The sequence below is a fragment of the Salvia hispanica genome, chromosome 6 (genome assembly GCF_023119035.1).
Source record: "Salvia hispanica cultivar TCC Black 2014 chromosome 6, UniMelb_Shisp_WGS_1.0, whole genome shotgun sequence".
Taxonomy (NCBI): Eukaryota; Viridiplantae; Streptophyta; class Magnoliopsida; order Lamiales; family Lamiaceae; genus Salvia; species Salvia hispanica.
In genome coordinates this window covers 39,052,277-39,067,672 of record NC_062970.1, presented here as the reverse complement: position 1 = coordinate 39,067,672, position 15,396 = coordinate 39,052,277, and the positions used below count along the sequence as shown (strand labels likewise).

General features: G+C 34.0%; 3 protein-coding genes and 1 pseudogene across 3 annotated transcripts; all 4 read right to left on the bottom strand.

Moving 5' to 3' along the window:
- Positions 1 to 1,977: 1,977 nt before the first annotated feature.
- LOC125196372 lies at positions 1,978 to 5,957 on the bottom strand (annotated as a pseudogene).
- A 2,126-nt stretch (positions 5,958 to 8,083) lies between these two features.
- LOC125196370 (putative invertase inhibitor) lies at positions 8,084 to 9,023 on the bottom strand. The gene has a single exon (XM_048094862.1). The coding sequence runs from the start codon at positions 8,776 to 8,778 to the stop codon at positions 8,218 to 8,220; it is 561 nt and encodes a 186-aa protein (XP_047950819.1). The 5' UTR covers positions 8,779 to 9,023; the 3' UTR covers positions 8,084 to 8,217.
- A 933-nt stretch (positions 9,024 to 9,956) lies between these two features.
- Positions 9,957 to 12,763, bottom strand: LOC125196367. The gene is made up of 6 exons (XM_048094860.1): positions 12,560 to 12,763; positions 11,951 to 12,011; positions 11,701 to 11,836; positions 11,215 to 11,542; positions 10,808 to 10,936; positions 9,957 to 10,714 (listed from the first exon to the last, which is right to left on the bottom strand). The coding sequence occupies exons 1-6, from the start codon at positions 12,639 to 12,641 to the stop codon at positions 10,245 to 10,247; spliced, it is 1,206 nt and encodes a 401-aa protein (XP_047950817.1). The 5' UTR covers positions 12,642 to 12,763; the 3' UTR covers positions 9,957 to 10,244.
- A 349-nt stretch (positions 12,764 to 13,112) lies between these two features.
- LOC125196373 (10 kDa chaperonin 1, chloroplastic) lies at positions 13,113 to 14,894 on the bottom strand. Its single transcript, XM_048094864.1, has 7 exons — positions 14,736 to 14,894; positions 14,586 to 14,662; positions 14,450 to 14,500; positions 14,051 to 14,116; positions 13,917 to 13,964; positions 13,707 to 13,736; positions 13,113 to 13,411 (listed from the first exon to the last, which is right to left on the bottom strand). Exons 1-7 carry the CDS (start codon positions 14,815 to 14,817, stop codon positions 13,343 to 13,345), a joined length of 423 nt encoding a protein of 140 aa, XP_047950821.1. The 5' UTR covers positions 14,818 to 14,894; the 3' UTR covers positions 13,113 to 13,342.
- Between the last annotated feature and the right edge of the window lie 502 nt (positions 14,895 to 15,396).

The following is a 15,396-nucleotide window of genomic DNA, read 5'->3' as shown; positions in this document are numbered from 1 at the left end:
AAAAGTGTGATACTAGTTGCTCTGTGAAACTAGCCTAACGCGGTGCCCTCCACTCTACGGGACAAGAAGCCTATGCCTTCGCACAAACCCCGTGGCCCAAATCCTAGCTTGGAACGGGCAGGCCAGAATAAGCACCACAATGCCCAGCCAGTTGGTTTGCGCCAATATCCAATCAATTTAATGCCCCCACTTGGGTTATAAGCCATAGTTATACGGCTCGGTTGTGATAATAGTTATGTGAACATAATATTCAATATTAAATTTCAAACAATTACTGAGCGCCGCCTATCCAGACATAGTATAACACGGACTACAAATACTGGGCGCCGCCTACCCAGACATAGTATAACACGGACTACACATACTGGGCGCCGCCTACCCAGACATAGTATAACACGGTCTCTAACTACTATAGTTAAAATAAATAAGCATAAATCAAATAGCATGCTTATCACATAGGATATCAAATAATGCTCAACAAATAAAATCAAATTTTATTTTCAAATTAAATGTGGATTTAACTATTTATATTAATTCTAAATTAATATAAATTGTAAAATATTTACCAATTAATATTTATTAACGTAATTGGGATATATTGTACATAATTAATTCTAAATTAATTATATACCTAAGCGTAACAATCTGCCCTATTATTTTAAAAAGAAAAAGGGTCGTTCGTAATATTCAAAGAAAAGATGGCAATCAATCTTGAAAATTCAATATTTAAGATTTCAAGATTTTCTTCCAAAAATATGATATTCAAAATATCAAATCAATTTTCAGTAAAGCTTTAAGACGTTTTGGAGTTAGTCAAAATTCTCGAATGATTTTGAAGTCTAACTTCAAGTTTTAAACTATATTTCTGAAAAAAAAATTAAGTAAACAAAAAGGATTTTCTTTCCAAAAGTCTAATTAAAGGGTTAATTTCAGTTTTCTGAATCATCAAAAACAATTCTCCAGAGTATTCAAAATTTCAAAATTTTCTTGAAAAACTCAAAATTAAATCTTTCTCGCTTTTCCTTAAAACCTTTCAAACGGAACATAAATCTAATTTCTAACTTCCAAGGTTATATACGAATCAATTTTGATAGAAATTTCAAATTCTATTCCTCATCCAATTTAATCTTCAAAAGATCGAAGACTATTCGCGTGAAATCATATTTCATCCACAAACCAATTACGAGACCAGATTACGGTAGTCCACAAATAATTAACACACAAAATAATTATGAATCGAGCCTTGGGCTCTGATACCACTATTGGATTTTCTTGTATTCATCTAATGAGTGCAGCGGAAATTGGATACAAGAATAACAGATCTAGATTCATAATCATATTGCAAGTTGAGCATGTAAAACACAACGAAACTAAATCTTGTTGTGTTGTTTTCTTCTGTGATTGAATCTTGCAAGTTGAATCCACTACTATTGAGGTCCACGTGCAATCCAATCCGATGCAGGAACTATCCCGGTACAATTTCATTTCACAAAGTTAGGCTTATTTGGCAACATTGTCTCATCAATCCACGTAATTGGTCAAGTTGTGCTAGTTAACTCGAGATGTGATGCTAAATTTGATTAGACAAAGAGGAAAGGAATTAATTGCACTGTTGAGAAGTTTGCTTTCAATTTCATTGAAGTTCTTTTTTCTTCCTTTTTAAAATTGCATTTGCATTGACTATATCTTTTAAGGTGAGACATAGTTCATACTTTACATTATGACAATTAATCGACTCATTTAATTTATTTCTCTATGGATATGGATAGTAGCAAACTAGCAATGGGTTTGTCTTCATAAATCATATTAGGTTCTGAACATAAGAATAAGAGAGCAATGGATCATTTATTTCCCTTAACTCTCAATAATAAAACAAGTATAGTTACTTGAATTTGGTCTGGAATAAAATGAAATTGAACTTAGTAGGACAGTTGCTTGTATGTTATGGATGAATAAACCAATGTTTGGTTCACCTTTTTAGCAAGCGCAACCTCCCGGCTGCTGTTGTGACTGAGATGCATTTGCGTTGCTAGACTTGAGGTTGATATCGATCATCTCGTCCTGCTTCGTTGATGACAGAGTTTCCATCCCTGGGAGGGCTGCAACGATCTTCCGGAATAGAACCTGTTTATATTACGTGCAAACCTCAGCATCAGAATACTTTACTTTATTGAGGTACGCCCATCATTCAAAAACAAGATTTAGCAGATTGAGTTGCACAAATGATTCGCAATGTTTATGTTACCTTTATGTTGAAGTCGGTCTTTGCACTTGTTTCAATAAACATGACACTTTTATCACGAGCTTTCGCCTCTCCGTCCTCTTTTTTAACTTGCCTGTTATAGAGACTAGTATTACACTTGTGCGATGCACAGATTATAATATTTTAATAACATTGATTTTAGATTGTAAATTAATTAATAAAATTAGAAACAATATCATTATATAAAAATTATAAATAAAATAACTATGATTATACAACTAAAACATACCATAAACTTGAAATAAATAATAATAAATTATAAAAATTTGGAGAGCTCTAATTTACAATATATGAATGGAGATATTTGAAACATCATTTGATTAAGCTCCAAGAAGAAAAAAATAAATCCACTCACATCTCCTATAACAAAAGATCCTAGTTATAATAATTACAACATTAATTTAATGCTCAAATAAATATAACATAATAATATAAAATATATATATTAGAATCAGTCGAAACAATAACATCTCACGAACTACTTTCTATATAAAAATTGTATAATGTAAATAAATAGGTTTTAAATCAATATTAGACCACTTTAACTTATGAAAAATTGTATAATGTAAATAAATAGCTTTTAAATCAATATTAGACCACTTCAACTTATGACTATTTTGTTATATACAACACACTTAATAACAACAAATTTAAAAAATAGGCATGCAATATATAGTAATAAAATATAACTAAACGATGTAGATAATACTCCGATGGAGATCATCATATAGAAAACTAACTTCATATTAAAACAATATCGATGGAGATCCAAGAGAATACCTAAAATCGGATCATATCTGTGCAAAAAAATCAACAAAGAATGTAATGAGAAAAAAGAGAGAAATGTGTGGATTATAAGTTATCAAATACCGTATATTTATAGTAGAAAAATAGAAGTCCCTTTCACTTCCTCCACTTATAATTAAAATAAACGGAATTAACTTCCTACAATCAAAACCCATAAATATGAAAAAAATTGTTAAAAAAACTGAATAATTAATTTCATTGATTGGTGGGATCAAGACGTTATAGGGGACACACATTATTTCTTATAATAAGATATAACTTAATATTTGTACTTTCTTTTCTTCTTGGAAGTATTAATTTTTGTTTAATTATAAGTTAGGTGCAATTTTGATGCACATTAAAAAATACTCCCTCCGTCCCAGAAAGATTGTCCCATTTTCTTTTTCATACCCGTTTTGCAAAAATAATAATAAATAGTAAAGTAGAGAGAGAGTAAATTAAAAGATAGAATAATGTAGAGAATAGTCTTACCTACATTATTTTTTCTCTTATTTTACTCTTTTTTAACTTTACCTATTTATTATTATTTTTGCAAAACGAGTGCAAAAAATGAACTGAGACAATCTTTCTGGGACGGAGGGAGTAGTATATTTGCTTCTATGATCGATATGTTTATTTTTTAAAGTACGAATTGTATAGTTCCATGTCATAATCAATACAGAGAATGAAAGGTTAAATTGAGGAATGAATTTGATTATATATATAAACTTTTAGATAAGGATTACTAATCTTTTATAAAATTATGACATTATTGAAATCGATATACTATATATAATAATGGGCATTTGTTATATATTGTTTGCGGATTGAATGTCAAGTTAATTAAAAAACAAAAAGTAACGGCCAAATTAAAATGAGTTTTAACGCTCATCACTCTTACATTGTAACTGAAATCACGTAGCTATATTCATATTTTGCATCTATTATATTGGCCGCAGTATAATTTCATTCATTTCTACATTGATTATAAAATATTTTATATATATTGAAATTCATCTCATAGCTTATAAACATTTCAAAATAAGGCTAAAACTTGCCTTTTATGTCATTTATTTAGATTTTTGAGGGGACATTTTTTTTAGGTTGTGAACTTTCCCAAACTATCATTTTTGGTCCTTAACACTTGGGAATATTTTTTTGAGGTGGAATTTTAGACGTTTTTGAAAAATAATGCACAAATTGTTCTCTTTGGTGTGGTGACAATGTAATGTAAATACATATATACAATATGGTGATAACTATATGTTTCTGCATGCAATAGCCATTGGAAGGAATTAGTTATTCCATGAATATTCAAATTGATCCCATAACTTATTAATATTTCCAAATGAGGATAAAACTTATAAATATTTCAAAAGAAGGCCAAAACTCGTCTTTTATACATGTATAGATATGATTACTTATGTGTAGTGCACTGCCTCTTATATGTATGTATACATAGTAGTACCCAAATATGAAACCTTGTATGGATGAGTTAAAAATGCAAGACAATGATCAACGCACATAAACAAAAGCAAAAGGCATGAAAAATATAGTTGGGGATGTTTGGTGTAATTACAGATATAGTATTAGAATTCTGTTGGAACTTGAAATGTGTATAACAGAAAATGGCTTTAGACATGGTGTTTACCTCTTATCCACCAGATCGGTTTTGTTGCCAACTAGAACAATTATAACATCACTTCCTCTCTCAGTGCGAACATCCTCGATCCACTTTGCAGCGTTAAGAAATGATTGTTGGCCTAATAGCCAGCAATATATAATCAGTACTACAAAGCTAAGGAATAAAGTTGGAACCAAACAGACATCATCGAATGAAGTTACAATCACACTTAATTAGAGATATAGTGACATACTTGCAACATCATATACTATGATAGCAATAGAGGAATCCCTTATATAGCTTGGTATAAGACTTCTGATCTTTCTTGTCCAGCAGTATCCCTAAACATGAATAGATTGGAAGATCATTCCTCTACAAGAAAAACAAACTGAGAATCTAGCCGAGGAAGCATTCATGAAATCATCCATATCAAGAAGTGTGTCTTACCATAGCTGCAAACGTACAGTCCGGTCGCCAAGATCAATTGTCTTTGTAAGAAAATCAATACCAATAGTTGTCTGAACAAAACAGATTGCAAAATAGTATGGTAAATTTATTCTTATCCTACATTATAACAAGCTCAGGCAGAGGTTCTATTGATAATGTAAACCAAAGTAAACTATAAAGTTCTCCATGAATATATTGCAATAGATAACTGCAGTCACTTAAATCTAGCATAGCATTTAGTTTCTGATATTTGATGAACTAAGACTTTTGTTGACTAATTTCTACAAAACACAGAACAGATAGTCTCCTGCTACATTATCTGTCGGAAACATAAAAGTTGTTGAACTCATTCAGTTCTTGAAAACAAAGTCAGCTCGATTCATGAACTTTACTAACAACTATGTGATCCAATAAACTATGATGCCTTAAGACCTAGAAAAACAACACCAATGCATCAACTAACACCACATGTATCAACAGTACAAAACCTGTAAATGCAGCAGGGGACCAATGAAAGTGTAGGAGATTGTACTACTGTGAAAAATTATTAAAGATAGCTAAAAGATAAAAGATGTTGAGAATTTAAACGGAATAAAGTGCGTGCCAAGTGCTAATCAATGATATTAGGGATCAGATCCTGACTCCTAGTACAATACTTTTCAACATAAAGTGAAATTTAAAAATGCAAAACTATAACTTCACAAAGATGTGATTCCACACCTGATAATTGTCATCGAATTTGTCGTTCCTAAACCGAGTGATGATACTCGTTTTCCCGACGGGTTGATCTCCTAGGAACACTAGCTTGCATTTGGTGCGGGCTGAAGCCGAAGCCATAACTTAAAATCAAGTCAACCGAAGAAAACTAATGGCAGAACACCTCTTTTGAATATGAATCAGCTACTTTTACTTCGACGGATCAATCTCACCGGAAAAAGGAGTTGTGTTCGTCTTTCAGACATACAACACGTGAAATATGGACAAAAATATGGTTTAAAACATCGATATATATGTATATACGATAGTGATTAAAACTGAACAAATTTAAATATATAACCAAGACCAAATTTAAATAATAAGATCTTGTTATCTAATGGTTAATAAATTACCACACAATAGAGATAATTTTGAAAATTAAGAATAAAAATTCGCTAAAGGTGTATTAGACTATCAAATAGTATTTGGTTATGGTAATTTACTTATAATGTGGTACATTCAGCGCTGTGATCATGTTATGATGTAGTAAATCCAATGTTATTATCATGTATATATTCGAATATGTAATGACACATTATTTTCAATTACAATTATCTCTTTTAAAATATTTCAATAACTTTCAGTTACATCTAATTCCTATTTGAATTACTTTTTTTCATACAAATATCAAATTAAAGGTAATTTTATGATAGTTTTAACAAAATCTAAATTAAACTACGTCCGTTCCTTAAAAATAGAAACTCTTTTCTTTTTGGTTCGTCCTCTAAAATAGAAACTTTTTATTTAAGGAAAGTTATTTCTCTCTAATGAGGTTAGACCCATTTTCCAATAAACACTTTTCTTTCTTTCTATCTCTTACTTTATTAATTTTGTATTATCTCTTATTTTATTAATTTTGCATTAAAATTCGTGTTGTTTCAAAAGTTTCTACTTTTAGGAGATGGAGGGGAGTATAATTTTCACATGAAGAAATTTGAAGTACTATGTAAGTATCGTTATCTATTAGTCATTATAATGAATTAAGTTCATTGTTATTATGACTTAAATCTATTAGAATAGTGCCTTGGTTTTTGCACGTATATACCAAATTCATGTAATTTGTGCGATCAAAATAATCCATTATGATAATCCATGCCTATGAAATTAATCGAATCATTTATTTCTCTATGGTTATGGGTAGTAGCAATGGATTTGTCTATAATCCTATTTGATTATGATGGTTTTCCAATAACCCTCAACAATTGAACCAGCCTTTCAAGTAGAAGGCTAAATTTGACCGAGCATGAGTTTTAAGAAATGAAGTTAAAAATGGATGGAAAATGTTGGTGGAAGGTGGGTTTTACTTTTGCATATTAGTTTTATAATGAAATAAAGTTAGTAGAATATGAGGTTTATTACCAAAAGCATTATGAAAACAAATGACATATTTATTAGTGGATGAATGAAAATGGCAAAATGGAACAATTATATAGGAGTATATAGTTACGTTAATTTGGTCTCAAATAAAAAGAAATTGAACTGAGGACATGAGTTGTTGTATGTTATACAGGATTCAAATTTCAATACTTGTCGACGAGGACACAATTATGAGTAAATAAGTCATATAAAATTGATATTGTCTTACAAAAAGTAAATTGAAAAATAAAAATGTAATAAATTCATGGCAAGCCTGATTTAGCTTAAGAGTAGAAATGGATTATATGCAATGAATCATAATTGTCACGCTCAAAGGGACTTGGTACCAGCAGCACTTTTAATGTATGTATTATATGCAAGATCATGATACCACTTTTTAAATATAACAGCCTTTGAGCAAATAAAAGTAGAAATGCACAGATTTGAGCTTCTCATAACCAATCTTCAATTTTAGTTTAGTTTATGTTGAATGTTAGATTTGCGTGAAACTCCCCATTGAGCTATTAATGCATATAGGTTATTGATTTCCATGAAATAAAATATAGTACTCCCTCCTGTTCCCAGTAGATATTTTATATTTGACCAGTTTGAATTTTAAAATATTGTTTCTCTTATAAGTTTTTATCTCTTAAGAGCTGGCCTCTATCTCCACTAAACCTCTTCAATCACTTTTTTTTTCTACATCTCTTCTAGTTTACTAGTTTCATATTAAAACTCGTGACTCCTCTAAAGTCCCATTTCTGTTAGGACGGAGGGAGAATAAAAATGTAAATAAAGAAATACTCCTATAAGATATTTAATGGGGATTGGCAGGAGTACAAGTTAGTCTATTTATCATACAGCAAATATCAAGACTCGGTTCGCAAATTAGTACACAAATTGTATCTTTTTCACATCAAGGTAATAACATGATCGAACATAAACAAAAGCAATACATAAACACAGATAAGCGAAGACTGAAAAATCAGCCCGATCCCGTCCGAATCATACCGACGACAGACAGTGCCATCGCCCCGATCTGGAAAGCGTCTGCATTCTGCTTTGTGAGAGGCGAAACGACGCCGTCACCATCTGTAAAACTGTCCTCGCAGGTGGTGGCGGCGTCCATGACGGAGCTTAGCTGGACGTTGGCGTCGTCGAAGCGCCTCTCGTTGTAGGACCTCATGGCCTGCTTGACGGTGGGGATGGCGTCCGAGTAGAGGTCGAAGCAGTCGCCGAGGCACTTCCTCACGTAGGCGTCCCAGCTCCGCCTCTTCAGTAGCTGCTTGATGAAGCAGCGCGTGTCGGTCACGTTGTATCGCAGGGCGCGGATGGCGATGGTGGCCAGCCCCCGCGTCGACGCGCAGCTGCTGGCCGGGGCTGCCTGCAGGGATGTCGCGCAGAAGCCGTACTTGATGTTGGGGCTGTCGGCGGCCATGGATTCACAGGTGGTGTTGATGAGGAGGCTCGAGGAGGAGGAGAGGTGGATGGTGGTGGATATGTAGAATATGAAGATGATTGAAAAAGAGGGGTTCATCATTTTCATTTTTTTCTTCCTTGTTTAATTATTGTAGAAGGTGTTATATTCGTGAGGAATGGTGTTTATATATGGGGAGTTGGTTGAAATGGGTCGCCTAATATGGCTAGTTTTGTTATTTTTGGGGTTTACTTTTAATTAAGATCTGAGTTATTACGTGTTTAATTAGTAGTGATGATGAAATTTCAAGTTTGTTGAAAAATACATCAATCGTCACAGAATTATGTATTTGAATGCCTTTAATCCGATGAATTATAGTATGTGCAAGTGCGACGCCGTTTTCGTGCGGTTGAGAGTATCTGTCCAAATTTGAATGCATGCTTTATCGTTAAACATCGTATTGCTTCTGATGCTGACTACTCATTCTACCAATATAGTTACAGATTACCATTTCTTTCATTCAGTGGTTTTCATATTACACCATTCCAGTGGTAATACCCAAATTCAAACAAGTTGTACTAAAATCCCATTAATCATGTGGGATAATCGCAATGATCCAACAAAAAATCAGAGACAGAGCTCCACATAATCGTACGAGATCATGATCAGTTACAGAGTTCATGTTTGGTGTAAGTACCATCAAAATCTGATCTTATTCTGATCGTGACACTCAATAATAGGGTGGTATATACTGATCATAACATAAAATAATATATCACACACACAGTCAGGGAATTGTTAGGAATCAATATGTTATTTTAAGGGAATTTGGTGAGTCAAAATGGGCTTGTTCGTGGATGATGAGACAGTTGAGATAAACCTTAAATAGAGTTATAGTAACATTGATGTTCATAGGCTTTGGAGAGATGGATTTCGAGGTTCGGGTTCAGAACACAACGATCTCTCATAGTGTCTCGTCGATACAATGATTCATTGACAAGGGACGGAGGAGTTTATCCTCAAACTCCAAAAGAAAGCAATGTCGATTTTGATAATATTGTTGATCAAAATCAATTTAGAAGATTCCATCAGTTGCTTAAGTTAGAATTGAGAGTTCGAGTTGCCACAACTATGAGAATATCTATGAGGAAATACTGCTATTAATCTTCTTTATTTGTTAAACAAAAACTTGCATCACTCATTAACAAATTTCTTGCTTATACGCATCATCATCATCATTGGTCAAAAATCTACTAAGCCCTATGCTTCTCCATACCTTAAGTTATGGGGACTTGGCTCGACTTACGTCAAGAAATCATGGGAGTTTTATTAATATTGCACACAAAAACTTTTACCCATTTACACATAAATTCACTAAACCCAAATAATAGCGTCATGTTCTTTTGAGAACTAACCTCTAAACTTCACTTGTGCTTTTCCCATTGCTCAAAGACAGTGCTTAGTGCAAGTGAACAACAGTTGATAGTCGCCCGCTTCTCTTTAAATACGTAGGCAAGCTGATTCTGCTTTTTCTTTACGGCGATAGACAAACTATAGGATTTAAATCGGAGTCTAATTGGTATACTCTTTTCGCTCTAATCAACCAAATCCTCCTCACCATCGCTACTGTCTCCAAACATTGCAGCCATTTTCATGGCCAGCTTCGCAGCCATCTCCCTCCTCTGGAAGTCAGGCATCAACCTCAAGCCATTGCGAACGTTACCAATTTCAGCCATTAGAGTTTCCAAATCTTCGATTTCATAAGTCTTCTCATTATCGAGCTCTGACATTGGGTTTGTTTCGAAGGCCATAGATGTCTTTTCATGGTCAAGCTCTTTGCACAACTGAGAGGCTGATGTTGATGGCTGATTCTCTTCTCTGCTGGATTTCGCTTCACTCTCTCTACCTGAAGTATCAAGATCCTTTTCCATAGGCCTCCCACTTCCTGAGGTAGAAACAGGACCATCTGCAGACATCCATCCTACATCATCCCATTGTTCTGCTGAAGCAGGAGATAATATTTCATATTCAGGTTCATAGTCAGATTCTTCTTCTTCGGACAACTCTGCAGAAAGATGGGAAACATTTAGTATAGTCATGGTCACATTCACATAAAAAAAATGATCAGGACTTTAACTTAACAAATAATCATGTCAACCTTCTTGCTCAGGCAATGAAGGCTCGTTTATCCTATCACCAGATTTCAACAACATTCCTGGCCACATATGAGCAGAGAGAGCACCATAAAGTCTATCAATACCCTGTGAATCACCATCGACAGAGAGACCTGTAATGCAATGAAACTATACAATAAAGTACTAGAATCTCCATGCAAACTTTAAACATGATGGGATCAGTAGACAACTTTTCACTTCAAGCACATCACACTTCATATAAGAATAATCTTTTAATAATGTCATCGATAGCCAATAGGTGAAGTAACCACAACATTTTGCTATTAAAAGGGGAAAAAAAAGAGAATTGGATTAAGTTGACCAAAAACCAAGCAAACATGATAACAATATATATCTCGAAATATGGAACATGCTTACAAAAGGCTCTTACATTGGTCAAAATCAGCATTTGATGCACAAGCTTCAACATATTCAATATTGTGTTCGAGACACCACTCTATGCAAGATCTCTTAAATCCCAAGGATGGCTCTTCGTTCCCCAATAAACTACTTCCTTCAGTCTCAGATATACCATAATCAGAGAAGTCCACATTAGAACTGACAGAGGATTCACCAAGCTTCATCAAGCGTCTCTTGTATTCCACGTGCGATGGATGATCAGGAAGAAGATCCACCTTGTTACCAATGCAGAGTAGTATATCAAACTTCTGGATGTCAGTGCGCGAAACCCATTCTTTGAGAGCAACTAGTGTTGGGAGCTACAAATGACAACATGAAGAATTTCTCCATCATATGGCATGATGAGATTTACAAGGACGGAATGATAGCCATGGAAAATGGACAGTCCATTCTAAAGCCACATAAACAAACAAAGGATTGTGCATAACAGAACTCAGCAAATAGAATATAGGCTTACGTCACTGGTGTCAAACACCATAACCAAGGCAACTATCCGGTTCACATCAGGAAAGCTTGCAATGGATAGCTCATTAGAAAGATTAGCTGTCCAAACTGCAACATCTGCTGTATAATACTTTGTGTTGATTGTCCACCTGATAATGAAATCACATTCAGGTTTATACCTAAATACTTTTAAACTATAACACACACACACACACACACACACAGAGGCACATCATAATTGGGAATTGGCCTCTCGAACTTACCCATTGACAGATAACTCAGGTAACGTATCAGAGGCATCGCCAAAATCCACCTTAAGTAGTCCTAAATTCAATAACAACAATTTAGTTTCCTTTTATAATCTGTCAATAAGAGCAGAAACTTATAATTATACAACAGAAATACTGCACCAAATTTGCAGGAAAATACTTATAATAAGCAGGAATCTGAATAAGAGCCATCCTTCACTAAGTATTGCATTGTTGGATGAGGAAGCGATCGTAATAAATAATAATCGAACTCTTTTCGACAAACGACGAAATAGAGTGGGAGTAATCCAAACATCATGCTCAAATAATGCCCACAGGTAGTTAGATTCTGTTATAAGCAGATGGAAACACTTCCATCTAGTTTTACCAGCTAAGTATTGAGTTAACAATTACGATATAAAGTTACCTCTTTTAGCTACACGCACTGAGAAATTAATCGATCAGCTGAACTCTTGAATCATTAAACTAATTTTCACAGCAAAACACTAAACCCCCATCATTCAAACTCCCCAATAGCTTCCGAATATCATACAAATAAATCTACGGCAACAAATTAGAATTCTTCAATTCGCATATAAAGAATCGAGACAGAGAAGGTCTTACGTGAGAGTATGGTCCGTTTACCGACGTCGGGGGATCCGACAACAAAGATCGCAGGCCGTTTCTCCAGTGATTCTCGATCCATTAATAATTGTGGTTGTTCTTGATTTTGCCGAAATGGGGTTTTACACTTGATCCATCCATGATTCAATTTCTCTTAATTTATTTTTGTCATTCTATAATTATCGAAAATAGAGTAATTAAGTGTTCAAATCATTTTCAATATTTGCTACTACGTATTTATCACCTAAATTATACTTAGTCATGAAAAAAAAATTAACCTTTTATTTGATGTCACTATAATTATGTTTTTCGAGACTAAGCAATCGAATTGAAATCCTCATTTTTTGAAGTTTAAGCATGCACTGACGTTTAGTAGATTGATAATTTATTGAGTATAAAAAGGAGAGTAAATAAATGGAATGGAATGATATAATCTATGAATTAACTCGAATTTGTATTTTTTTACAGTCACGCACTCAAATATTTTCAAATTGCGAATGGTTAAAATACATGGCTGCCAAAAATTGACATAAAACCAAGAATGCAATATAGCTGGAAAAAACAAGAGCACGCCTGTATGTTCATATATAGAGGAACAATAGTAATAAGAATATACTAACATAAATTGGGCAGAACTATCAAATTTCATAACAGAAACATGCAAAACTACATCTTCACCATCACTTCCTCAAATAAGCAAAATTTGTGACAAATCATGTTTTAGCTTTAGAACACAACAACAAAACACTGCTGAGCTTAAAGGGATTTTGAAGTAAGCAGCATCTACTCGACCACGGCCAGCAAGTCACTTGCTTTGCAGAAACAATGCCGGTCCTCTGTTCCCAAGTCAATCTGATCAAACATATACAGATGTATTACTAGAGCTTTTGCGGTAAGATAATATAAATATAAATGTATATTAATAACGATCATAGTTTTTTCCTCCTATACAAGACATGGTAAATCCTTGGTTGGGATAAATAAGTATGCAGTTTTTATTTGATATTTCAATGCTACAATGCAGTAACAACACTATCTCATATCCCATATGTTAAAATCTCCATTACTCCACATATATATCTCTTTCAGACATATGCTCATCAATCATCTTGATGCGATTTGATCTAGAAAACAGAAGTTCACATACCTCATACGCATTTATGTCGGAGAAAAGAACCTGTAGGGAAGGAAACAATCAGCTTGGACATCCAATACAATGAATGGAAGATAGATACATTTTGACTAGCAGAATGATAATTGTGTTGTAATCAATTTTCCAAAGTGAATACGAGGAGGGGACATTTATGATGTTCTTGAAACAATAGGTTCAATAATATTCAAAGCTCTTTAGATTCACCTTCTTTCCAGTCTCCACTTCCTTGGCCTCGGTGCCAACAGAGACAACCTAAAAAGGAACAGATGAGGTATTCAAATTAGAAACTCCTCCGCCTTCTCCTCCTCCTAATGCTACTACTACACTGTACAACTTACCTCTCCTACGAGATACCGCTCAAATTTAACTGCAGACTTTGGCAGCAAAACTCCCCCGGCCGATTTCTGCACACGCAATGATCTGTTATTATCTAAAGATGGATAATGATTGCAATCATAAAGATAACAATACAACACATCCAGGCTCGTCTGAAAATTAATGAAGGCATAATGCTTATCATTTGTAAAACTACTAGCACAGCGCAATCCTTAACGAAACAGGGAAATGTATCATCAATATTTAAAAGCACAACCCTCATGTAATCTTACAATCAGCCATTCGAACTGAACACCATAAAAAATGAAGAACATAGATAATTGGATGTTAACTATTAAAATCAGTCTACAAAATCAAATTCACATTTCAAATAACGGTGAAGATATATACGAAATTAGTACCTCGGGTAGAACCTCGAGACGAATTAGAACTCTATCGGATTGTGGCACAACCTACAAACAAACAGAATCGCTCCATTTTCAATATTTGTACACAAAATAAATCAAATTCAGTGTAGTGATAAAAGGGATCAAAAACCTTAGTAGGTTCGTATTTCGTGGAAATCGCATTCAATTTCAAGGACCTCCGTTTTAGACCTACAGAAAATCCCCCAACTACACCGCCAGCCGAAGATTGAATCAGTAAACCGGAAATACTTAGAAATTTGAACATGAAAGAATTATTTACCTGATGGAGTGTGGGAGAGAGAGTGGGAATTCGGTGTGTGAGAAGCGAAGGGTCTTGATAAGGTAACGAAGGAGGACGCCATGGATAAGCAAGTGAGAGGTGTTGTACTTCAGGCTTTGGTGCTAGTGCGGTAGTTCTAACTATATTCTCAGACGGAGGGATATAGCCACGTGTGGGACGGCTGTTGGTTGATGCCACAGCATTCTGGATGCTTCTATACCCGACCCGGATGCTCGTGGCGTGCTCGAGTGTTGAAAATAATGGAAACCCAATCCAATTCGGAAATTCAAACATCTGCATCTGAAAATTCAAAAAAATAAAACACTCCTCATATACTAGTATTTTTTATTAAAAAAAAAAAAAATTTAAGAAATGAATACGAACCAACCGAATTCCTTAAAGAAAAACAAATCCGATTCAATCTAAAAAGCCAAAACATTGAACTAAGTTAATTTAGTTTGCTTTGGTTCAATCAGTGAAACTATTTCTGCTAACCTCCTACGTTTGAGAATAACGTACTACCGTTTTATATCTTGATTGATCCATTAGTACGTGGAATTAGAATTGAATCGGTATTCAATATCTTTGTTTGGTATACTAAAATAATTGGTAACTATAAAATTGAATTTAAAAATTATGCGCACAATTCAAATACTCACTA